At 40.3% G+C, this 26034-nt stretch overlaps 1 protein-coding gene across 3 annotated transcripts in view; it reads right to left on the bottom strand.

The window, feature by feature from the left end:
* Positions 1–26034, bottom strand: part of ATAD2B (ATPase family AAA domain containing 2B) — a 233208-nt gene that overhangs the window by 28247 nt on the left and 178927 nt on the right. For 2 of the 3 annotated variants that reach the window (XM_054548330.2, XM_054548331.2), the window contains exon 28: positions 13084–18439. The exons of the other annotated variant lie outside the window; for it this stretch is intronic. In XM_054548330.2, the coding sequence (XP_054404305.1) occupies positions 18299–18439 (141 nt within the window). In that variant the 3' untranslated portion in view covers positions 13084–18298. Of the gene's footprint in view, positions 1–13083; positions 18440–26034 lie in introns of those variants that run through there. 3 annotated transcript variants of the gene reach the window in all.

Below are 26034 nucleotides of genomic sequence, written 5' to 3'. Positions count from 1 at the left end.
AATTGCCCATTAAAAACAGAGAAACCAGGATGAAAAATCTAAAGACTACTGGACAACATCGAAAATAAAATTAAATAGTAAAGACTCCCTGGAACTCCAAATCCCAAGTGAGTAGGAACAAGCCATTAATACCTACGAGACTCTGTGGTACACCTGTGTGAGGAAGAAAGTAGAGAAAAGTAATTGGCATGGAATGGAACTGAGAACCCAACAGGGACTCATGGGAATGCACAGGGGCCATGCTGAGGAGAGCAGTGGGCAGTGAGAGGAGCTTTGTGCCCCAGCTCTCGGGGTAGTGCAAGGGTTCCATGGCAAGGATGAGCCTTGTGAATCCTCAAAACTAACCAGCCCAAGCCTTCTTCCAGGACAGAGCCCAGATTAAGTAAAAATTACCAGGGAGAGAATCTGAATTGAACAGCACGGGGACAAAAGAAATAAAGAAAAAAGAGGTCCAAATAGAAGGAGGTGAGGGGAGCAAAGTAAGATTTCAGAAAGTCAGCAGCCATTTATTTCAACACTTCACAAAAATAACAAGAGAGAGAGCTCCAGAGCCATGAAATCCAGGCTTCCTTCTAAAAGTTCAAGAAACATAATTCCATGTAAAAATAAGCAACAAAAGGATCGAGAGGAAATACTATATAGATATAAGAAAAGACTTCAAAAGGAGAAGGCTACCCCATAGGCAATCAAAGCACTGCAGAAAGACATGGCTACAAAAGAAAATGATAACCTAATATCTTCAACACAAGCAAAAGGGCATGTGACAATAATATAGGAAATGAAAGAACAATATAACCCCAAAATTGGGAAAACTCACAAATGAAGTAAAATAACTCAGGGAGAATTAGCAAAAAATTATTTTAGAAATGCAGGCTAAACTAGAAAGGATGTAACAGTGAATAAAAAACGAATAATGCCTTAAGACAAACAGAAGGGTAAAAAGAAGGGCAGGAAATTTTTTTAAGTAACAAAGAAATGAAGAAACTTCTGGCTCTGGTTAAGATGGTGTAGGTACATTCTACTGCATCTTTCCCATTGATTACAGCTAAAAATCTTGAACAGGAGACAGAAAACAATTATTAATGAGCTCCGAGAAAATTTTTTTTTAAAAGCCAGTAAACTGGGTAGGAAAAGGAAGTCAAAGGATGACACACATGGTGGGTTTGCCTTTTACTCCTTATCTCCTAGTTTATTCTCTAGTGCAGCCAGAACCCCAGAAGAAAAACCCTCTCTCATTACACTCTCCAGACCCAGACCCAGGTGAGCCCTAGGAAAACATTAGCCTCCTCACAGCAACAGTGGCCATGATAGCAGAAGTATCCCTAAGGGTTCTTGTCTCTCTGGCCAAACCACCAGGAAAGGGGTGTCTTAGGAGCCTGAGAGTCAGGGGAAGATCACAGAGAGTAAGGAGCTGGAGAAAGCAGTCCTTTCAATTATTGCACAAAATCCTGAGCTGCCCATGTGTAGAACTGACCAGGACCAAGAGGGAAAAGGCTGTGAGATCTGAACTATGATGTAGGCCACCACCAGGTTCTTAGACTTGCCCCTGCGTGGTGCACATGGAGAACTGTATTAGTGTCCTAGGATTGTTATTAAAAAATCACTGCAAACTTAGTGGCTTTAAGATAACAAATTTATTATCTTATGATTTGGGAGGTCAGAAGTCTAAAATGGGTCTTAGGAGCTAAAACCAAGGTGTTGGCTGACCCGTGTTCTGGAGGCTCTAGGGAAGAATCCACTTCCTTGCCTTTTCTAACTTCCAGAGGCCGCATGTACTTCCTGGCTCCTGGCCCCTTCTTCCATCTTCAGATCACATCACGCCAACCTCTGCTTTGACCATTACATCTCCTTTTCCTGATTCTCCTGTCTCTCTCCCATGAGGATCCTTGTGATTACATTGGGCCCACACACTATCCACAATAATCTCCCATCTTAAGATCCTTTATCACATCTGCAAAGTCCCCTTTACCACGTAAGACAACATATTCACAGGTTCTGGGGATTCGGCCATGGACATCTCTGGGGAGCCATTATTCAGCCTAACACAGAGATTGAACATAAAGGCACTACAGAGCTTTGGAAACTAAACTGACAGTGGAAACACAGCCCACAGGAACTAGGCCAGGACTTTTGGTCTGAACCTAGCCGAGTTGACTGTCTGCTAAAACAAAAAAGGTCAGCCTTCTTCCCAAGACTGTAACAGGGCCCAGAACAGCATAAAGAATATTCAAAATGTTCAGGACACAATCCAAAATGACTTGACATACAAGGAACTAGGAATACATTAAACAACCCTAAGGAGGAAAAGCAATCAAGAAAGCCAACCACAAGACTGCTCAGATGCTGAAATAATTAAAAACTTTAAAAGAAATTCTCAGCTCCAAAATGGCAGCGTAGAAGCAAGCTTGTTTCACTTCCCCCACTCCATCCAGAAAACCAAAAACAAATATACAGTGCCAAGACCATCACCAGAAATATCCCAGAACTCATATATGAAAATGAGACAGTTCTCAGGATTGCAGAGAAGTGAAAAAACTCCAAGCAGATGGTAAGAGAATAGGACTTCCACATCCATGACACCCTTTCCCCCATTCTGCTTGGCACCAAGCACGTGGAAAACTTCCCCCCAACTCGCTGTTTCTATACCAGGAAAAGTGAGATTAAGGTGGACAACCAGCTTCCCCACCATCTCGGGTCCTGGCAGGAGTCCTGTCCTTATCTTAACCCACAGAAAGCATCGCAAGTACCTAAAGGGAGAAATATCCCTGAGGACTGGCAGAGACAAAGTGGGAAGGCAGGACATCCCCAGCCCTGGAAATTGCTCTGTAACTCTGCCAAATGAGACATCAAAGCAAATGTCTGTTAAGCAGCGCCATGCTGTAGGAGGTTCGTCCCACACGTCCCCTGGGCACGAGTCCTTAGCCAACCTTCCCACACATCCTGGATATCCCCTTTGGGACCTCCCTCATTTGAAAGGGCAGCTCCCCAGTCATTTACTAGGGCTGAGGTAAACCTGGGCTTAAGATGCCACTAAAAGCCAGAAAGGAGGCAGTGACCTAGCAGCAAAAAAACCTCTGAGCTCAGGAGCAAGATGACTGACTAGAGACACCTGGCATTCATTCTTCCCACAACAAGGGCAAAAACAACAAATAAACAGCTAAGAATTGACTGGAGTGTCAAAGGGAGAGTGCTGGAGTACAGCAGAGGAGTGTAGACCTACCTATGGTGATCAAAAGTCCAGGAGGGCAGGCCAGGCGTGGTAGCCCACACCTGTAATCCCAGCACTTTGGGAGGCTGAGGCGAGTGGATCGGTTGAGGTCAGGAGTTTGAGACCAGCCTGGCCAACATAGTAAAACCCCATCTCTATTAAAAGTACAAAAGTTAGCTGGACATGATGGCACATGCCTGTAATCCCAGCTACTCAGGAGGCTGAAGCAGGAGAATCACTTGAACCCAGGAGACAGAGGTTGCAAGATCTCTACAAGAGATTGCGCCACTGCACTCCAGCCTGGATGACACAGCGAGACTCCGTCTCAAAAAAAGAAAAAAAAAAAAAGTTAAGAGAGCAGCGTGGAGGCACCCAGTGTCTGCAGCCCTGTCTCCCCTGCCCAAATCAGATCTGCCTGGAGTCAGGAGGGACTTCCCATCACAGGGAAAAGGTAAGCAGAAGATCCCCATCAACCCCACTGCCACTGCTGATGCCTGCAGTCCTTACAAAAAGAGAATCCCACAGTCTCCCAGTTTGGAGAGCTGCCTGGAATTCATCCAGTTGCACTGCCCCAGATTAGGAACACAAAGTGTGCCCTGCACACCCACACCCCCACCACTGTGAGCCCAGCTACTGCAGCACTCTACCACCTTGAGACCAGAGCCACCTCTGAAGTGCACCCTCCTCTGCAGGCCAGTAGCCACTGCACTTCTCCAGCACCAGGGCTCCATCTTCATTCCACCACAACCCAGCAGCATAAAGCCCCAGCATCAGCTGTAACACTGGTCCTGCACAATAGGAGACTGACTTCCACCGTCCTCACTTCCAGCCAGAGGAACAGTGTGGGAGTCCTGCCCAGGGTGAACATGCTCTTGAGCCCGCCAAACTGCTACGTGCCCTACCCCTCAAGCCTCCAAGCAACTGACACATTTCCAGGCCAGCAGAGAAGCTAAACGCCTGCACCCAGGGCCAACATAATAGCCCTGAGGTGCCCCACCCCATGCAGACAAGTCCCTGACCTGCTTAATGGCCCTATGCCCACAATCAGAGCATGACAAGTAGCTCCATGGACTGCCCCTGGCAGAAATGGCCCCAGGCCATTTCAGCTATGTGCCCATACCCAGGACTGAGAAACAGCTCCATAGGCTGCACCTAGAGATTAAGCCCCAAGGCCAGCCAAGTAGCTGTGCACCAATGTCCGTGGCCTAAGAAACAGCCCAATGGGTCACCCCCTGCAGACACATCCCCAGGCCAGCTAAACAGCTGTGTGCCTACATCCCAGGCCTAAGAAACAGCCCCATGAGCTGCCCCAGGCAGACATACCCCCAGGCCAGCCAAGCAGCTGTGCAACAATATCCTACCATATCCTAGACCTGAGAAGCAGCCCTCTGGGCCACCACCCAGAAGACACACTCCAGGCCAACCAAGCAGCTGTATGCCCACATGCTAAGCCAGAGAAACAGTCCCATGGGCCACGCTCAGCAGACATGTCTCCAGGCCAACTGAGCAGTCATGCGGCTGTGTCCCAAGCCTGAAAAACAGCCTTGTGGGCCTGCCCCCAGGCCAGCCAAGTGACCAACACAGGGAGCCTGACCCCAAGCTGGCTGACCCACCATGTACACACACACACACCCTCAATCTGAGAAACAGGCTGGTGAGCCCATCCCTGGCAAGGCTGGGTCACTATTACCACAAACTCTTTTGGCCTAGGCCACTGAGAAATTTGCAAACACCACTAGTGTGGATTGAAGCTGAAGAAACTATATGAGGACTACACTACTGTGTCCACCTAGAACCAAGGCCAATGACCCCCACCAAACTGATATGACATGACCCATTCATACGAATAAATCTTTCCCTATGAAACCTACTCCATAAAATTGGAAGAGGCAACTTGTCTACTAGATCCATAGAAATCAGCATAAGGACACATTAACCATGAAAATGCAAGGAAACATGTAACCTCCAAAGAAAATAATAATTCTATAGGAACAGATACCAATTATAAGGAAATATATATGAAATGCCAGAAAAAGAATTCAAAATAATCTTAAGGAAACTCAGTGAGATACAAGAAAATAAAGATAGATAACAAAATCAGAAAACAATTCATTATTTGAATGAGAAGTTTAACAAAGAGGTAGTTAACACAAAGAACCAAACAGAAATCCTAGAGCTGAAGATTTCAGTGAATGAAAAAATACAACTGAAAGCTTTAACAACAAACTAGACCAAGTAGAATTTCTGAACTCGAAGACAGGTCTTTTGAAATAACACAGACAAAATAAATAATAATAAAGAACAAAAAAGAATGAAGAAGATTTATAGGACACCATTAAGCAAACAAATATTCATATTATGGGCATTCCAGGAGATGAAAAAGGAAAAGTTGACTAAAATGTATTTATTGAAATAATAGCAGAAAACTTCCCAAGTCTTGGGAGAAAGATGGACATCTAGGCCCAGGAAGCTCAAAGAACCTCAAACAGATTCAACCCAAACAGGTCCTCTCCAAGACACATTATAATAAAATTGACAAAAGTTAAAAAAGAAGAAAAAGTTTTTAAAAGCGGCAAGAGAAAACTGTCAAGTCACATGTAACAGAATCTCCATTAGACTAACAGCAGATTTCTTAGAAGAAACCTTACAGGCTTTGCAAACTACTCATTTGACAGGGGATTAATATCTAGAATATACAAGGAACTGGAAACATCTTAACAGGAAAAAAACAAACCATCTGATTTAAAAATGGGCAAACAGCCAGGTACAGTGGCTCACATCTGTAATCTCATCACTTTGGGAGGCCAAGGTGGGAGGATCACTTGAGCCCAGGAGTTTGAGACAAGCCTGGGCAACATGGCGAAACCCCATCTCTACAAAAAAATACAAAAAATTAGCCAGACATGGTGGCATGTGCCTATAGTCCCAGCTACCCAGAGGGCTGAGGTGCAAGAATCACCTGAGGCCAGGAAGTAGAGACTGTGGTGAGCTATGATTGTACCACTGCATTCCAGCCTGGGTGACAGAGTGAGATCCTGTCTCAACCAAAAAACAACAACAACAACAAACAAGAGAAAAGAAAAGAAAGGAAAGGAAGGGGAGGGGACGGGAGGGGAGGGGAAGGGAGGGGCAGGGAGAGGAGAGGTGAGGAGAGGTGAGGAGAGGCAAGGAGAAGGGGGAGAGGAGGAAAGAAAGGAGGAAGGAGGGAAGGAGAAAGGAAGGGAGGGAGGGAAGGAGGGAAGGAAGGGAGGAAAAGGAGGGAGGGAGGGAGGAGGGAATCTGAACAGATGTTTTTCAAAAGAACACATACAAATGGCTAACAAATATATGAAAAAATGGTCAACATCCCTAATCCTCAGGAAAATACAAATCAAAACCACAATGAGGATGTAGAGAAAAGGGAATTCTTACACACCATTGGTGGGAATGCAAACTAGTACAGTCACTATGGAGAACAGTATGGAGGGTCCTCACAAAACTGAAAATGAACTACCATATGATCCAGGAGTCCCACTACTGGGAATTTACCCGAAGGAAAGGAAATCATTATATTGGAAAGACATCTGCACTCCCATATTTGTTGCAGCACTATTCACAATAACCAAGATACAGAATCAGATACAGAATCAACCCAAGTGTCCAACAACAGATGAACAAATAAAGAAAATGTGATATATACACCATGGAATACTATTCAGCCATAATAAAGAATGAAATCCTGCCATTTGCAGCAACATGGATGGAATTTGAGGACATTATGTTAAGTGAAGTAAGCCAGGAACAGAAAGTTGAACACCACATATTCTCTTGTATCTGTGGAAGTTAAAAAAAAAAGTTTATCTCATGAAAATGTAAAGTAGAACAGCAGATACTAGATACTGGAAAGGGTAGAGGGAAGGGAGGAATAGGGAGAGATTTGTTAAGGATTCAAAATCACAGCTAGATAGGAGGAATAGGTTCTAATGTTCTATACCAGTTCAGAATGGCTATAGTTAACAATAATATATAGTTTCAAATAGCTAGAAGAATATTGAATGTTTCCAAAACAAAAAAAAGATAAATGTTTGATATGATGAATATATTAATTACCCTGATCTGATCACCATACATTGTATGTGTTTAAACATCCCCATGTACCCAATGAATATGTACAATTATTGTCAATTAAAAAATAAAAATAAAAGTAAAAAGAAAAATCTCTGTTCTGAATAACAGAGAAAGATATATATATTTTTTAAATTGAGAAGAGCCTCAGAGACCTTCAAGACAATACTGAAAGGTCTAACACTCACGTCACTGAAATCACAACAGGAAAGGAGAAAGATATTGCTGCAGACAGAGGATTTAAAGAAATGACTACTGAAAACTTCCCAAACTTGGTAGAATATATTAACTTGCAGATATACAAAGATCAGCAAATCCCAAACAGGTTAAACTCAAAGAAATCTATGCCTAGATACATCATAATCAAGTGGTGGAATATCAAGACAGAAAAAAAAAATATTTAAAAGCAGCCAGAGAGGCTGGACACGGTGGCTCACGCCTGTAATCCCAGCACTTTGGGAGGCCGAGGCGGGCGGATCATGAGGTCAGGAGATCGAGACCATCCTGGCTAACATGGTGAAACCCCGTCTCTACTAAAAATACAAAAAATTAGCCAGGTGTGGTGGCAGGCGCCTGTAGTCCCAGCTACTTGGGAGGCTAAGGCAGGAGAATGGCATGAACCCAGGAGGCGGAGCTTGCAGTGAGCCGAGATCTCACCACTGCACTCCAGCCTGCGACAGAGCAAGACTCCGTCTCAAAAAAAAAAAAAAAAAAAGCAGCCAGAGAAAAACAATGCATTATATATAAATCATAATTCAAATGACTGTGAATTTCTCATTAGAAATCATAGAGGCTAGGTCATGAAATCACATTTTAAAGTGCTGAAAGGGCAGAATTGTCAACCCAGAATTCTAGGTCTGGTGAACATATTCTTCAGAAATAAAGGCAAAATAAAGAAATTCTCAAATGAAGGAAAACTAAGAATTTGTCACTACTAGACCTTCTCCAAAAGAAATGCTAAAGGAAATTCTTTAGGTGGAAGGAAAATAAAACCTGGACTTCATCAACAAAGGAAGAGCAACACAAACAATAAATGTCTGTGTAAATATAACAGATTATATCTTACCCTTTAAGTTCTTAAAAATATTTGTGGCTATTGGAAGCAAAAATTATAACCTTGTCTAGTAGAGTTTTCAATGTATGTAAATGTAATTCATATGTCAATTATAACATATGGCTGGAAGATTTCCATATATTACTTAAGGTAGAAAAATATTAACTTTAGGTACATTGTGAAAAGTTAGGTATGTATATTGTAAGCCCCAGAGAAATCCCTAAAAGCTATATGAAGAAATATAGCCAAGTAGCTAATAAAGAAATAAAAGGAAATACTAAAACTTTAAATAATCTGAAAGAATCCAGAGGAATAAGAAACAGAGGAGACAAACAGAAAACCTACAATACAATGGTAGAGTTAAATCCAAACATATAAATAATTACATTAAATGTAAAAATGTAAACCACCTAACAACCATTAAAATGGCTGCTATATGAAACACACACACAAACAAAACCCCAGAAAATAAGTATCAGTGAGATTATGGAGAAATTAGAACCTTGTGTACTGTTGGTGGGAAAGTAAAATGATACAGCTGCTATGGAAACCAGTATGACAATTCCTTAAAAAAATAAAATGAGAGTGACACTACACACACCCCCCCAAAAAAACTAAAAATGGAATTACTATATGATCCATAAAAATGGAATTCCACTTCTGGGATACACCCAAAAGAAATGAAAGCGGGTACTTCACACTCATGCACACTCATGTTATATTTGTATACTCATGTTCATAGCATTATTTGCAACAGCCAAAAACTGGAAGCAACCCGAGTGTCCATCAAAGGATGAGTGGATAAACAAAATTTGTTATATACAGCTGACCCTTCCACAACATGAGGTTTCAGGGTGCTGACTCATGTGTATCATCCTTGTCATCTTCATGTTGAGCAGGCTGAGGGGGAGAGGCAGAAGGAAGGGGCTGGTTTTGCTGTCTCAGGGGTGGCAGTGGTGAAAGAAACTCCACATAATAAGTGGAACTGCATGATTCAAACCCATGTTGTTCAAGGGTCAACTATACATAAAATGAAATATTATTCAATCTTAAAAAGGAAGGAAATTCTGACATGTGCTACAACACAGATGAAACCTAAGGATACTATGCTAAATTAAATAAGCCGGACACAAAAGGAAAAATACTACCTGAGTCCACTTATATGAAGGCGGTCAAATGGGGAGTTTTTGTGTAATGAGTACAAAGCTTCAGTTCTGCAAGATGAAAAGTGTTCCGGAGATGGATGCCACTGATGGCTGCACAACAATGTGAATGTCCTTAATGCCACTGAACTATACACTTAAAAATGGTTAAGAGGGCAAATTTTATGCTATGTGTATTTTACCAAAAACTTTTAAAAATACATTAAATGTAAATTATCTAAACACCAATTAAAAAAACAGATTGTTAGATTTTTAAAAAAACAAAGAAGATCAAGGTTTCTTTCTAAAAGCAATCTACTTGAAATATAATAATATAGAAAAGTTAAAAAGTAAAATGATGAAGACTGCAAAGAGAATGAAAAGACAAACCCCAGACTGGGAGAAAATATCTGCAAAATATGTATGTGATAAAAAGACTGGTATCCAAAACAAAGAACTCTAAAAACTCAACAAACGTCACAATTTAAAAATAGGCAAAAGATCTAACCAGACACCTTACCATCTACAGACAGTAAGTAAGCATATGACAAAATGCTCAACATCATATGTCATTAGGGAATTACAAATTAAAACAACAAAACACTACTTCACACCTATTAGAATGGCCAAAATCCAAACCACACATAGCACTAACTGCTGACAAACTGTGGGACAAACAAGAACACTGTTGGTGGGAATGCAAAATGACACAGTAACTTTGGAAGACGTTTGGCTCTTCTTATGAAACTAAGAGTACCCTTTCCAAATAATCCAGCAATCATGATGATTTTATATATATATATACACATACATATATATATATATATACACATACATATATATATATACACATACATATATATACATACATATATATATATGTACACACCCAACGAGTTGAAAACATGTCCACAAAAAAAACCTGCACATGAATATGTGTAGCAGCTTTATTCACAATTGACAAAACTTGGAAGCAACCAAGATATGCTTCAACAGGTGAATGGATAACAGACTCTGGCATATCCATACAATGGAATATTACTCAGTGCTAAAAAGAAATGAGCTATCAAGCCACAATAAGACATGAAGGAACCTTAAATGCATATTGCTAAGTGAATGAACAAATCTGAAAAGGCTACATACTCCATGATTCTAACTATATAACATTCTAGAAAGACAAAACTATGGTGACAGTAAAAATATTAGTGGCTGTCAGAGGCAGGAAGGGAGGAATGAATAAATGGAACACAAGGGATTTTTAGGGCAGCAAAACTATTCTGAATGATACTGCAATAATGGATGCATGGTATTAAACATTTGTCAAAGCCCGTAGAATGTAAAACACAGAGTGAGCCCTAATGCAAACTATGGGCCTTAGTTAATAATGATGTATGAATATTTGCTTATCAATTGTAACAAATGCATCACACTAATGCAAGAGGTTAATAATAGGGGAAACAGGGCAGGGGGTGGAGTGAGAGACAAGATGTAAGGGAACTTTCAGTATGTTATGTTCAATTTTTCTGTAAATCTAAAACTGCTTTAAAAAAAGGTCTATTAAGTTTTTTTGAAACTATGCAAAGGAGTATCTATATAATAGTTCCCTTTTGTATAAACAAAAAGGGGAAATAAAATATGCATGTACAACACTTGTTTATTTTAGCAAAAGAAACACCAGGTAGATAAACTAATGAGATTGGTACATGGTAGAGGGGTTGGGGCACTGACACTTCTCTGGATCTAACTTGTTGGCATAGTTATGACTTTTGTGACTATGTTAATATTTTACATGCTACAAAAAAAAATCAACAATGATAAGAGGAACCTTAAAACCTAACATGAACTAAAACCAAAAGAAACTAACTAAATTTTGTTTCAAAGAACAACATAATCAGAGTAAATGGTGGTGGAAAGGGCGATTAAGCCAACTAACATCTTGAAAACAATATTTACACTATATGTCCTCAGCCTAAAGACAAAAAACTTTATAATCAAATTTTGAACTCTAGTTAGTAGGGGGTGTTTTTTGTTTGTTTTGGTGATATGGGTTAATTCTTATTTAGCTACTTCATATGTATTTGGGGAATTAAAAAAATTCCAAAATATATATGAAGGATAATAAGAGACATAATTCTCCTTGTTGAAGAAGGAAATTGTGTTAGTTCATCCTCACACTGCTATAAAGAAATACCTGAGACTGGGTAATTTATAAAGAAAAGAGGTTTAATTGGCTCATAATTCTGCAAGCATGGCTGGGGAGGCCTCAGGAAACTTACAATCATGGCGAAAGGTGAAGGGGAAGCAGGCATGTCTTACATGGCAGGAGCAGGAAGAAGAGAAAGCAAGGGAAGGTGCTACACACTTTTAAACAACCAAATATTGTGAGAACTCACTATCACAAGAACAGTGAGGGGGATGTCTGTCCCCATGATCCAATCACCTCCCACCAGGTCCCTCCTCCAATACTGGGGATTACAATTCAACATGAGATTTGGGTGGGGATACAAATCCAAACCATATCAGAAATTAAATGCTAAATGAATTTTGTGGGAGGCTATTGTTTTGGACTGAGCTCCTGTCCTAAGATCAGACCAAACCAGAATGGAGTCATTCATATTAAGTGCAAGGTAATCACAGTGAACTTTGAAATGAGCCAATTAAAACAAAATGAAGCAGGAGATTCACAGCAACTAACCAGAAGGGGACTCGGCTTGTCTGAACTAGCATAAGGAAGTCCCCCTCTGTTTTAACCGTGTAAGAAAGTAACCTGAACTAACTGATGCTAATAATTCCCTTTTGTTCCATTTCTGCTTTCTGCAACCCTTTTCTGCTTGTAAAGCCAGCCTCCTCTGCGCAACTCATCAGAATATCCATTCTGTTTTATGGAATAAGATGTTGCCCCATTCTAGAATTGCCAATAAAATCAAATTAAGTATTTGCACTAAATTTGTTGTAAGTTTGACTTTTGACACATACATGGAAAGATGAAAGTCTAGAGGGAAAAAAAAGTAAAATGATGGGAAAAGCTATATCATCCAAATATTTATTGTTTAAAAAAGAATGAAGTAGCTATATTAGTAACAAAGTAGAATCTGAACAAGGACAATTACCAGGGATAAATAAGAATATTACATGATAATAAAATGTTCAATTCACCAAGAACTCATAACAATCCAAAATGTGATACAACTAACAATAGAGCTTCAAGATACATGAAGCAAAAACTGATAGAACTGAAAACAGAAACAGACAAATCCACAATTATACTTGGAGATGTCAACACTCCTCTCTCAGTAACTGGTATAAGTAGACAGAAAATCAGCAAGGATATGGAAGACCTGAACAACATGAGCAATCAATATGATATAACTGCTACTAATATAACATTCCACTCAATGACAACAGAATACACACTTTTTTTTCAGGTGCATGTAAAACATTCACCAAGATAGATTGCATTCTGGGTAACAAAAACCAGAATAAATTTAAATGAATTAAAATAATACATAGTATATTCTTTGACTATCACATAATTAAATGAGAAATTGTTAACACAAAATCTGAGAAATCCCAAATATTTAAAAATTAAACAATACACATCTAAATTATTCAGGGGTCAAAGAAGAAATCTCAAGGGAAAGTAGAGAATATTCTGAACTGAATGAAAATGAAAATACAACATGTCAGGCCGGGCGCAGTGGCTCACGCCTGTAATCCCAGCACTTTGAGAGGCCGAGGCAGGTGGATCACAAGGTCAGGAGATCGAGACTATCCTGGCTAACATGGTGAAACCCCGTCTCTACTAAAAATACAAAAAATTAGCCAGGTGTGGTGGTGGGCACCTGTAGTCCCAGCTACTTGGGAGGCTGAGGCAGGAGAATGGCGTGAACCTGGAAGGTAGAGCTTGTAGTGAGCCAAGATCACACCACTGCACTCCAGCCTGGGTGACAGAGCAAGACTCCATTTCAAAAAAATAATAATAATAAGGAAAGAAAATACAACATGTCAAAACGTATGGAATACAGCTAAAGCAGTGCTTAGAAATTTTCAACATTAAATGTTTATATTAGAAAAGAAAGTTCTCAAACCAATAATCTAATCTTTCAGCTTAAGAATCTAAGCACAAAGCAAGCAGAAGTGTAGAAATCAGAAAATGAAAGTAACAATACCAAAAAAATCCATGAAACCAAAAACTAGTTTTTTTGAAAAGATAAATAAAAAGAGACCGATCAAGAAAAAAAAAAAGAGAAGATACAAATTGCCAATATCAGGAACAAAAGAGGGGATATCACTACAGATGAAACAGAGATTACAAACTTACAAAGATTACTAGAGTTGTGTCAATAGGACTCAGGGGGCAATTTGAAAAGACTCTGACAGGACAAAAATGGGACCATTTTAGCAGTAATAAGCATCATAATAGCAATGCATTGTAATACATCAAATATATTTAAATCTATGAATTCATAATAATACCAACTTAACTCATCACCTTTGGATTGGTAAGGAAATAATTCATTAAATTCATTGAAAACTAGTTAATAAAGGCAAAGAATCTATCATTAATCTTACCTTTCCTATGTGACTTGCACTGTTAGATAAGCAGATAATAGACAAAGAAATATTTCTCTTTGTAACATTTTCCACTAATAAATGAATAAAGAATAAGATTACATTAGAACTCACCATTCTGCAAGCTCTAATGAATTTAGCCATCAAATATCAGTCACTGATGACATCACAATAAGGAGGATAACCAGACTCTACGTGCCTCCTAATGAGAACACACAACCACTTATCAAGCAGTCTTGCAAAAACCAATAATAAATAAAATCAGAGTTAAGTCTCTAGATCAATGCTGTCCAATAGAAATACAATGCCAGCCACACATATATTTAAATCTTCTAGTGGCTGCATTATCAATAGCAAAAATAACAAGGTGGAAATTATTTTTAATAAATGTAACCCAATATATCCAAAATATTATTTCAATGCAATCAATAAAGAAACTATTAAGGGCAGGGTGCAGTGGTTCATGCCTATAATCTTTTTGGGCTTAAACACTTTGGGATTGAGGCCAGAAGTTCAAGACCAGCTTGAGCAATACAGTAAGACCCCACCTCTGTGAAAAATAAAAAAATTAGCTGGGCATTGGTGGCATGTGCCTTTAGTCCTAGCTACTCGGGAGGCTGAGGCAGGAAAATCATTTGAGCCCAGAAGTTTGAGGTTACAGTGAGATACGACTGTATAACTACATTCTAGTCTGGGTGACAAAGCAAGACTGTCTCCTAGGGGGCAAAAAAAAAACCTATTAATGAGATATTTCCTATTATTTTTTGTAATGAATCTTCAAAATTAGTGTGCATTTTGACACAGCACATCTCAATTTGTACTAGCCACATTTCGAGTGCTCAACAGCTACCATATTGAACAGCACAGCTCTAGATCCAAGTACCAATTTATGAGAAACACAAAAGATAAATGAACATAGCCTCACCATAGGAATTCAACTGGCAAAATCCAGACTGCGGGAAATTCAATAGGTCAAAACCTGGTTTCTTCAACAAATTAATGGCAAAGAAAACGGAGAGATTGAGAAGGAATTTGTAGATTAAGAGATTTAAATGACAAAGGAGGAAAAAAACTTAAATGTGGTATTTAGAAATGCACACAGGTGATAAAACTATAAGAAAAACAAAAAAGTCATTACCATAAATGATAGGATGGTGGTTACATTTGGAGGAAAAAAGATTTCAATTGGAGTAGAGCACGGGCAGCACTTTTGGATTGTCTAACAATGTTATTTTCTGTACCTGAGTAGTGGTTACATCTTATAAATTCATGATTAACCTATACACCTGTTTCAAGCAGTTTTCCATGTATGCATTATATTTTATAATAAAAAGGTGTTAATTCATAAATAAATATTTGATGGAAAAAACTGACGTTATTAGATATTAATTTCCTAAACTTCACAACAGCCCACTGTACCCCCAAACTTACCATGTCTATCTATACCCCCAGTTTCTGATCTTCTGGAATAAAATACTCTTATTCAAGACCAACACTCCTTCTAGTCTCTTTTGGAATCTTGACCCATTAATATCACTCCTCTTTCCCATCTTCAATCTCCATCTTTCTATCAAGGCAATATAGGACAGTGGTAAATAACTAGGCTCTTTTGTCAGAATCCCAGGGTTCAAATCCTGGTTATGCTATTTAACTAGCTGTCTCATCTTCAGCAAGTAAAAATCTCTCTGTGACTAGCTCTCCTCATTAGCAGAAGGGTGATAATAATAGTATCTAATTCATAGGGCTGATATCAAAATTAAAGGAGTTAACAGATGCAAAGCCCTTTAAAGAAGGCCTGGACATTTTCACTGTGTTAGTCTCTGTCATTATTCTCACCACCCCTACCATCTCCATTCTCTCAGTGTATGAACATGCTCAGTTTTTTCACTTTTATCAAAATCCTTTCCTCAACCCTGTGTCCCTGTCTAGTTATGTTCTCACTCCTTCCCTTTTTCCTCAAAGCAACAAAGGTCACCCAATTGCCACATCTCCTGGCAGCATTTTAGTACCTATAGTATCTTACTGACCTGCACTGGAGCATTTGATACTGTTGTCCGTTTTGAACATAAAATTGTCTCCTCAAGTTCTGTGACCCCACTGTTTTGGCTGTCCCACTTTTGAGAAGGTATGATTAGTCTCAATTGCTAGACACCCTCTACCTGCTGCTTAAACTTTGCTGTTTCTCTATTTGCCATTTTCATTTCACTTCAAAAGCTGCCTAAGTGATCTGATTCGTGCTCATGGTTTGAACAATCATTTATAGGTAACTGACCTTAAAAGCTTCCAGTTCTGAACCCTCTTCAAGCTTTAGATATATTTATCTAAATGTGTGCTGCACCTGGATGCCAAAATGTCCAATACTGTATTCACTACAGATTGGGTCCTCCCTCTCAAATTCATTCTCAGTTAACATCCGATCACCCAGGCAGAAACCTAAGAGCAATTCCAGGCCCCTACTTTATCCTCATCCTCAACATCCAATCACTGAGTCCTACTGATTCTACCTCTAAATTTCCTAGAAATGATCTCTTTCTCACCATCCCTACTATACCTTCCCCAGTCCCAGCCTATAGCATCTCTCACCTGGAATATAGGAACAATATCTAAAGTCTTTACTGACCTCTAATGCTACTTTCTTCCTTACTTTGCTTTATTCTAAAGTACACAGAACACCCATAGTTGCCTAAACTTATTTGCCTGTTTCTATGCCTTTCTACTGTTTCCCCTGCCTGGGGTGTTCTTCCCTGATTTTTATTGCATTCTTTCATTTTTTGAGATGCTGTTAAGATAACTTATCCACAGGGCGGAAAAAAGCCTTCCATGCATTACTAGGTTAGGTCAAGTTCCTGTATTAGTATGTTTTCACATTGCTATAAGAGAATTACCTGATACTGAGTAATCTATTTATTTATTTTTGAGACAGAGTCTCGCTCGTCACCCAGGCTGGATTGCAGTGGCGCAATCTCAGCTCACTGCAACCTCCACCTCCCAGGTTCAAGTGATTCTCCTGTCTCAGTCTCCCGAGTAGCTGGGACTACAGGCACGTGTCACCACGCCTGGCTAATTTTTTTGCATTTTTTAGTAGAGATGGGGTTTTACCATGTTGGCCAGGCTGGTCTCGAACTCCTGACCTCAAGTGATCTGCCCACCTTGGCCTCCCAAAGTGCTGGAATTACATGTGTAAGCCATTGCACCCAGTCAATACTGGGTAATTTATAAAGAAAAGAGGTTTGACTGACTCACAGTTCTGCAGGCTGTACAGGAAGCATGGCTGGGGAGGCCTCAGGAAACTTACAATCATGGCAAAGATGCAGGGGAAGCAGGCACGTTTTACATGGCCAGAGAAGGAGGAAGAGAGAGAGAAGTGGGAGGTGCTACATGCTTTTAAACAACCAGATCTTGTGGGAATTCATTCACTATCATGAGAACAGCAAGGGGGAAGTCTGCCTCCATGTTCCAATCACCTCCCACCAGGTCCCTCCTCCAACGCTGGGGATTACAATTCAACATGAGATGTGGGTGGGGACACAGACCAAAACCATATCAGTTCCTCTCCTCTATCTCCTACAGCACCTCAACTAAACCATTATCATTGTATTTAACCAAATTTATTCTTAATTTTTCTTAATATGTCTTTTACTGAACAGTTATTTCCAAGGGCAGACACTGTATTTTACTTAGCTTTGTAACTTCAGTGTCTATCATACTTGGCAAATGGTAGGTACTCACTATATCTTGTTGAAAGGAAGTCATTACTTTCCATTTCATCTATTACGGCCAAATTAATATTTCTAAAATTCTATTTTCATGTCATGGTACTGTTCAAAAACATTGTCACATGATAAAGTACAAATATCTTTACACTTGTCCTCCATAATAAGACCCCAAACTACCTATACAGCATTATCTTCCACCATACTCCCTTGTATTTATCCTTGATTTTAAACTGGTCTACTCAGTTTTCCAAACTGACTTTTTGACCTCTAACTCTTCAAACCATTACAACTCATAAAAATGTTGGCCCTTTAAATTCAATACTTAGCAACTTACTAGCAATTAATCTATGATGCTATATGATATTAAAAGCATTGTTGTGATGCACACCTGAATGGAACGGTCACTAATAACTTCCATATCATCAGTAGATGACTGGTAGGAAAAAGGCCGAGATAAGTTTTTGTTCAACTTATAAAAGATATCAGAAATGCAAGAAAAACATTAAACTTCTATATTCCATTTTACCCACCTCTTTTTCCTCCACTCTCGCCTTCCTTTACCTGCCATGGCTTGAAGTTCATCAGGGAGGAGAAGAAAAGGACCAGCTGGCACAGAATTTCTTTCCCTGAAGCTGTGCTTCATCTGTTAATCAAAATACTAACTTGAAAAGATTCTAGACAACCAGAATTCCAGTAAGAAGGAGAAACTTCAGTAGGAAAATCAGGATGTCTTATGACCCAAGTGGTCCTATACAGACCAATCATTTGTTTCTGGAACAAGCGGTGCTGTCAGAAAAACAGCTGGCATTAAGTCAAGGAAAGGTGAAAGAAAGCCCAACTCCATCACCTCCAAGCACTCTGAAGGTAACTCTCGCTCCTGTAGAGGAGGAGGGGACCATTTGTGCAAAATCTTGCAAAGAACTCTTTAATTCCTTCTGAGTTCTTCTATCTAATATACTAGCCTAATAGAAGGAAAATAAGGGTAGGAGGGCAGAGGTAGGAGAGAACAAAAGGATTACATCTAAGTATTCAAAAATCTCAAAATCATTTGTTAAAATAACACAACACTAAGCACTCCCACTGAGAGGCTTCTATTGTGATAATCAAGCAAACTAGAAAGTTTCAGGGTCAGTTCTTAAAACAGAGAATACTATTAAAGTAGCCAATATTTATGTAACTTTGCATTAATTATTTCTCATCTTTACAACTCTGTCAGCTGATCTAGCTGAACAGTTCCATAAAGGAACCCCCCAATGTTACTATTTTCAGCATTCTTCTCTTGGGCTGGTTTTATTTCCCAGGGAAGACTCTGCTCTCTCCTAACTGGAGATTTTTGCCTTCTGGAAAGCAGCTTTTTAGTCCCCCACTCTTAAATAGCAGCAGATAGCAAGGAATTACCAAATATTTGAGGAAAACTTGTAATACTAAACAGGAACCAAAACAAACAGGAAAAGCAACTTGGAGGAAAAAGAGACTATGCAAGGAAAAGAAAGACAAAGAAAAAATCATCATGAATACCCTCAGAGAGATGAGCTGATCTTGTACCCATGAAACAAAAACAAAATGCTACTTAAAAAATCAAGAGAAGACGGCTGAATAAGAACAGCTCCGGTCTACAGCTCCCAGCGTGAGCGACGCAGAAGACGGGTGGTTTCTGCATTTCCAACTGAGGTACCGGGTTCATCTCACTGGGGAGTGCCAGACAGTAGGTGCAGGACAGTGGGTGCAGTGTACCATGCGTGAGCTGAAGCAGGGCAAGACATCGCCTCACCTGGGAAGGGCAAGGGGTCAGGGAATTCCCTTTCCTAGTCAAAGAAAGGGGTGACAGACGGCACCTGGAAAATCGGGTCACTCCCACCCTAATACTGCGCTTTTCCAACGGGCTTAAAAAACGTCACACCAGGAGATTATATCCCGCACCTGGCTCGGAGGGTCCTACGCCCACGGAGTCTCGCTCATTGCTAGCACAGCAGTCCCAGATCAAACTGCAAGGCGGCAGCCAGGCTCGGGGAGGGGCGCCCGCCATTGCTGAGTTAGTTGTTTGATTAGGTAAACAAAGCGGCCTGGAAGCTCGAACTGGGTGGAGCCCACCACAGCTCAAGGAGGCCTGCCTGCCTCTGTAGGCTCCACCTCTGGGGGCAGGGCACAGACAAACAAAAAGACAGCAGTAACCTCTGCAGACTTAAATGTCCCTCTCTGACAGCTTTGAAGAGAGTAGTGGTTCTCCCAGCACGCAGCTTGAGATCTGAGAATGGGCAGACTACCTCCTCAAGTGGGTCCCTGACCCCCGAGTAGCCTAACTGGGAGGCACCCCCCAGTAGGGGCGGACTGACATCTCACACGGCCAGGTACTCCTCTGAGACAAAACTTCCAGAGGAACAATCAGGCAGCAGCATTTGCGGTTCACAAATATCCACTCTTCTGCAGCCACCGCTGCTGAAACCTAGGCAAACAGGGTCTGGAGTGGACCTCTAGCAAACTCCAACAGACCTGCAGCTGAGGGTCTGTCTGTTAGAAGGAAAACTAAGAAACAGAAAGGACATCCACACCAAAAACCCATCCGTACGTCACCATCATCAAAGACCAAAGGTAGATAAAACCACAAAGATGGGGAAAAAACAGAGCAGAGAAACTGGAAACTCTAAAAATCAGAGCGCCTCTCCTCCTCCAAAGGAACGCAGCTCCTCACCAGCAACAGAACAAAGCTGGACGGAGAATAACTTTGACGAGCTGAGAGAAGAAGGTTTCAGACGATCAAACTACTCCGAGCTACAGGAAGAAATTCAAACCAATGGCAAAGAAGTTAAAAGGCTTTGAAAAAAAATTAGACGAATGGATACCTAGAATAACCAATGCAGAGAAGTCCTTAAAGGACCTGATGGAGCTGAAAACCATTGCACGAGAGCTACGTGACGAATACAGAAGCCTCAGGAGCCGATGCGATAAACTGGAAGAAAGGGTATCAGTGATGGAAGACGAAATGAATGAAATGAAGCGAGAAGAGAAGTTTAGAGAAAAAAGAATAAAAAGAAATGAACAAAGCCTCCAAGAAATATGGGACTATGTGAAAAGACCAAATCTATGTCTGACTGGTGTACCTGAAAGTGACGGGGAGAATGGAACCAAGTTGGAAAACACTCTGCAGGATGTTATCCAAGAGAAGTTCCCCAATCTAGCAAGGCAGGCCAACATTCAAATTCAGGAAATACAGAGAACGCCACAAAGATACTCCTCGAGAAGAGCAACTCCAAGACACGTAATTGTCAGATTCACCAAAGTTGAAATGAAGAAAAAATGTTAAGGGCAGCCAGAGAGAAAGGTCAGGTTACCCACAAAGGGAAGCCCATCAGATTAATAGCTGATCTCTCTGCAGAAACTCTACAAGCCAGAAGAAAGTGGGGACCAATATTCAACATTCTTAAAGAAAAGAATTTTCAACCCAGAATTTCATATCCAGCCAAACTAAGCTTCATAAGTGAAGGAGAAATAAAATACTTTACAGACAAACAAATGCTGAGAAATTTTGTCACCACCAGGCCTCCCCTAAAAGAGCTCCTGAAGGAAGCACTAAACATGGAAAGGAACAACCAGTACCAGCCACTGCAAAAACATTCCAAATTGTAAAGACCATCAAGGCTAGGAAGAAACTGCATCAACTAACGAGCAAAATAACCAGCTAACATCATAATGACAGGATCAAATTCACACATAACAATATTAACTTTAAATGTAAATGGGCTAAATGCTCCAATTAAAAGACACAGACTGGCAAATTGGATAAAGAATCAAGACCCATCAGTGTGCTATAGTCAGGAAACCCATCTCACGTGCAGAGACACACATAGGCTCAAAATAAAGGGATGGAGGAAGATCTACCAAGCAAATGGAAAACAAAAAAAGGCAGGGGTTGCAATCCTAGTCTCTGATAAAACAGACTTTAAACGAACAAAGATTAAAAGAGACAAAGAAGGCCATTATATAATGGTAAAGGGATCAATTCAACAAGAAGAGCTAACTATCCTAAATATATATGCACCCAATACAGGAGCACCCAGAGTCATAAAGCAAGGCCTTAGTGACCTACAAAGAGACTTAGACTCCCACACAATAATAACGGGAGATTTTAACACCCCACTGTCAACATCAGACAGATCAACGAGACAGAAAGTTAACAAGGATACCCAGGAATTGAACTCAGCTCTGCACCAAGCAGACCTTATAGACATCTACAGAACTCTCCACCCCAAATCAACAGAATATACATTCTTTTCAGCACCACACCACACCTACTCCAAAATTGACCACACAGTTGGAAGTAAAGCACTCCTCAGCAAACGTAAAAGAACAGAAATTATAACAAACTGTCTCTCAGACCACAGTGCAATCAAACTAGAATCCTCCCTAACTCATTTTATGAGGCCAGCATCATCCTGATACCAAAGCCTGGCAGAGACACAACCAAAAAAGAGAATTTCAGACCAATATCCCTGATGAACATCGAAGCAAAAATCCTCAAAAAAATACTGGCAAACCGAATCCAGCAGCACATCAAAAAGCTTATCCACCATGATCAAGTGGGCTTCATCCCTGGGATGCAAGGTTGGTTCAACACACGAAAATCAATAAATGTAATCCAGCATATAAACAGAACCAAAGACAAAAACCACATGATTATCTCAACAGATGCAGAAAAGGCCTTTGACAAAATTCAACAACTCTTCATGCTAAAAACTCTCAATAAATTAGGTATTGATGGGACGTATCTCAAAATAATAAGAGCTATCTATGACAAACCCACAGCCAATATCATACTGAATGGACAAAAACTGGAAGCATTCCCTTTGAAAACGGGCACAAGACAGGGATGCCCTCTCTCACCACTCCTATTCAACATAGTGTTGGAAGTTCTGGCCAGGGCAATCAGGCAGGAGAAGGAAATAAAGGGCATTCAATTAGGAAAAGAGGAAGTCAAATTGTCCCTGTTTGCAGATGACATGATTGTATATCTAGAAAACCCCATTGTCTCAGCCCAAAATCTCCTCAAGCTGATAAGCAACTTCAGCAAAGTCTCAGGATACAAAAATCAATGTACAAAAATCACAACCATTCTTATACACCGATAACAGACAAACAGAGGCCAAATCATGAGTGAACTCCCATTCACAATTGCTTCAAAGAGAATAAAATACCTAGGAATCCAACTTACAAGGGATGTGAAGGACCTCTTCAAGGAGAACTACAAACCACTGCTCAAAGAAATAAAAGAGGATACAAACAAATGGAAGAACATTCCATGCTCATGGGTAGGAAGAATCAGTATCATGAAAATGGCCATACTGCCCAAGGTAATTTATAGATTCAATGCCATCCCCATCAAGCTACCAATGACTTTCTTCACAGAATTGGAAAAAACTACTTTAAAGTTCATATGGAACCAAAAGGGAGCCCGCATCGCCAAGTCAATCCTAAACCAAAAGAACAAAGCTGGAGGCATCATGCTACCTGACTTCAAACTATACTACAAGTCTACAGTAACCAAAACAGCATGGTACTGGTACCAAAACAGAGATGTAGCCCAATGGAACAGAACAGAGCCCTCAGAAATAATGCTGCATATCTACAACTATCTGATCTTTGACAAACCTGACAAAAACAAGCAATGGGGAAAGGATTCCCTATTTAATAAATGGTGCTGGGAAAACTGGCTAGCCATATGTAGAAAGCTGAAACTGGATCCCTTCCTTACACCTTATACAAAAATTAATTCACAATGGATTAAAGACTTACATGTTAGACCTAAAACCATAAAAACCCTAGAAGAAAACCTAGGCAATACCATTCAGGACATAGGCATGGGCAAGGACTTCATGTCTAAAACACCAAAAGCCATGGCAACAAAAGCCAAAATTCACAAATGGGATCTAATTAAACTAAAGAACTTCTGAACAGCAAAAGAAACTACCATCAGAGTGAATAGGCAACCTACAGAATGGGAGAAAATTTTTGCGACCTACTCATCTGACAAAGGGCTAATATCCAGAATCTACAATGAACTCAAACAAATTTACAAGAAAAAAACAAACAACCCCATCAAAAAGTGGGCGAAGGACATGAACAGACACTTCTCAAAAGAAGACATTTATGCAGCCAAAAGACACATGAAAAAATGCTCACCATCACTGGCCATCAGAGAAGTGCAAATCAAAACCACAATGAGATACCATCTCACACCAGTTAGAATGGCAATCATTAAAAAGTCAGGAAACAACAGGTGCTGGAGAGGATGTGGAGAAATAGGAACACTTTTACACTGTTGGTGGGACTGTAAACTAGTTCAACCACTGTGGAAGTCAGTGTGGCGATTCCTCAGGGATCTAGAACTAGAAATACCATTTGACCCAGCCATCCCATTACTGGGTATATACCCAAAGGATTGTAAATCATGCTGCTATAAAGACACATGCACACGTATGTTTATAGCAGCACTATTCACAATAGCAAAGACTTGGAACCAACCTAAATGTCCAACAACGATAGACTGGATTAAGAAAATGTGGCACATATACACCATGGAATACTACGCAGCCATAAAAAATGATGAGTTCATGTCCTTTGTAAGGGACATGGATGAAACCGGAAACCATCATTCTCAGCAAACTATCACAAGGACAAAAAAACCAAACACTGCATGTTCTCACTCATAGGTGGGAATTGAACAATGATAACACATGGACACAGGAAGGGGAACATCACACACCAGGGACTGTTGTGGGGTGGGGGGAGGGGGGAGGGATAGCATTAGGAGATATACCTAATGCTAAATGACAAGTTAATGGGTGCAGCACACCAACATGGCACATGTATACATATGTAACAAACCTGCACGTTGTGCACATGTACCCTTAAACTTAAAGTATAATAATAATAAAATAAAAATTAGAAAAAGTGGAACAATGAAAAAAAAAATCAAGAGAACTCCAAATGGCTCTTAAAAACTAAATACCAAAGTAAAAATTAGGAAGGAATAACAGAACTGTAGAAGGGCCAAGATCTGAATAACAGTAGTTCTAGAAGTGAAAAATTCACTCAAGAAAATTTCTCAGAATAAAAGGACATGATTTTCCAGAGTAGAGAGGCCTAAGAAAAGTGTAACATTTAGACACACACCCAGACAGGTCTCTGAAATTCCAGAGCATCAGAAGAAAACTGAAAATTATGAAAGCCTTAGGAGAAGGAAACAAAATCAGGAAAACAAAACAATAAGCAGAAAAGCACCGACTTCTCAGCAGCAATATAGGATATAAATGAGAAAAGTCCAGATACAAGATTCAGTGCAAGAGAAAGGTGAAGGACGTTAGCCCAAAAAAAAAAAAAAAAAAAAAAAATGGCTATGCAAGACCTTGGTGTACACCAATGCAAAATTGGAAAGGGTTAGAATGTTCCAGGAGAAATTTTCTCAAGAAAATGAAATGCTAGAATACCTTACATGTTTGGTGATACTAACAAGAGAGTTGGGGCCAGGCGCAGTAGCTCATGCCTATAATCCCAGCACTTTGGGAGGCCGAGGCAGGTGGATCATTTGAGGTCAGGGGTTCGAGACCAGCCTGACCAACACGGTGAAACCCCATCTCTGCGAAATAAAAATAAATAATGCATGGTGGTGCATGCCTGTAATCCCAGCTGCTTGGGAGACTGAGGCAGGAGAATCGCTCGAACCTGGGAGGTGGAGGTTACAGTGAGCCGACATTATGCCACTGCACTCCAGCCTGGGCAACAGAGCGAAAATCCATCTCAAAAAAAAAAAATAAAAGAGAGAAAGAGAGCTGGGGATGAACTGAGGAACAAACTAGTTTTTAAAATTGTTTTTTTGAGACAGGGTCTCACTCTGTCACTCAGGCTGGAGTGCAGGTGCTGTGATCTTGGGTCACTGAAGCCCCAAACTCCCAAGCTCAAGTGGTCCTCCCATCTCAGCCTCCTGAGTGGCTGAGACTATGGTGCATGCCACCAAGCCTGGCTAATTTTTAAATTTTTCTATAGAGACAGGGTCTCATTATGTTACCCAGGCTGGTCTTGAACTCCTGGGCTCAAGGATCCTTCTGCCTCAGCCTCCCAAAATGATGGGAATAAAGGCGTGCTGGGTTCAAACTCATGATTATACATAAAAAAACAGGTAAATAAATACAACGAAGACTATTATTAACAAAAAGGTGTACAAGAAAGGAAACATCATCATAGTAT

Source organism: Pongo abelii, chromosome 12 (genome assembly GCF_028885655.2).
Source record: "Pongo abelii isolate AG06213 chromosome 12, NHGRI_mPonAbe1-v2.0_pri, whole genome shotgun sequence".
Lineage (NCBI taxonomy): Eukaryota > Metazoa > Chordata > Mammalia > Primates > Hominidae > Pongo > Pongo abelii.
Note: the sequence above shows the minus strand (reverse complement) of the source record. Positions and strands in the feature narration are given on the sequence as shown.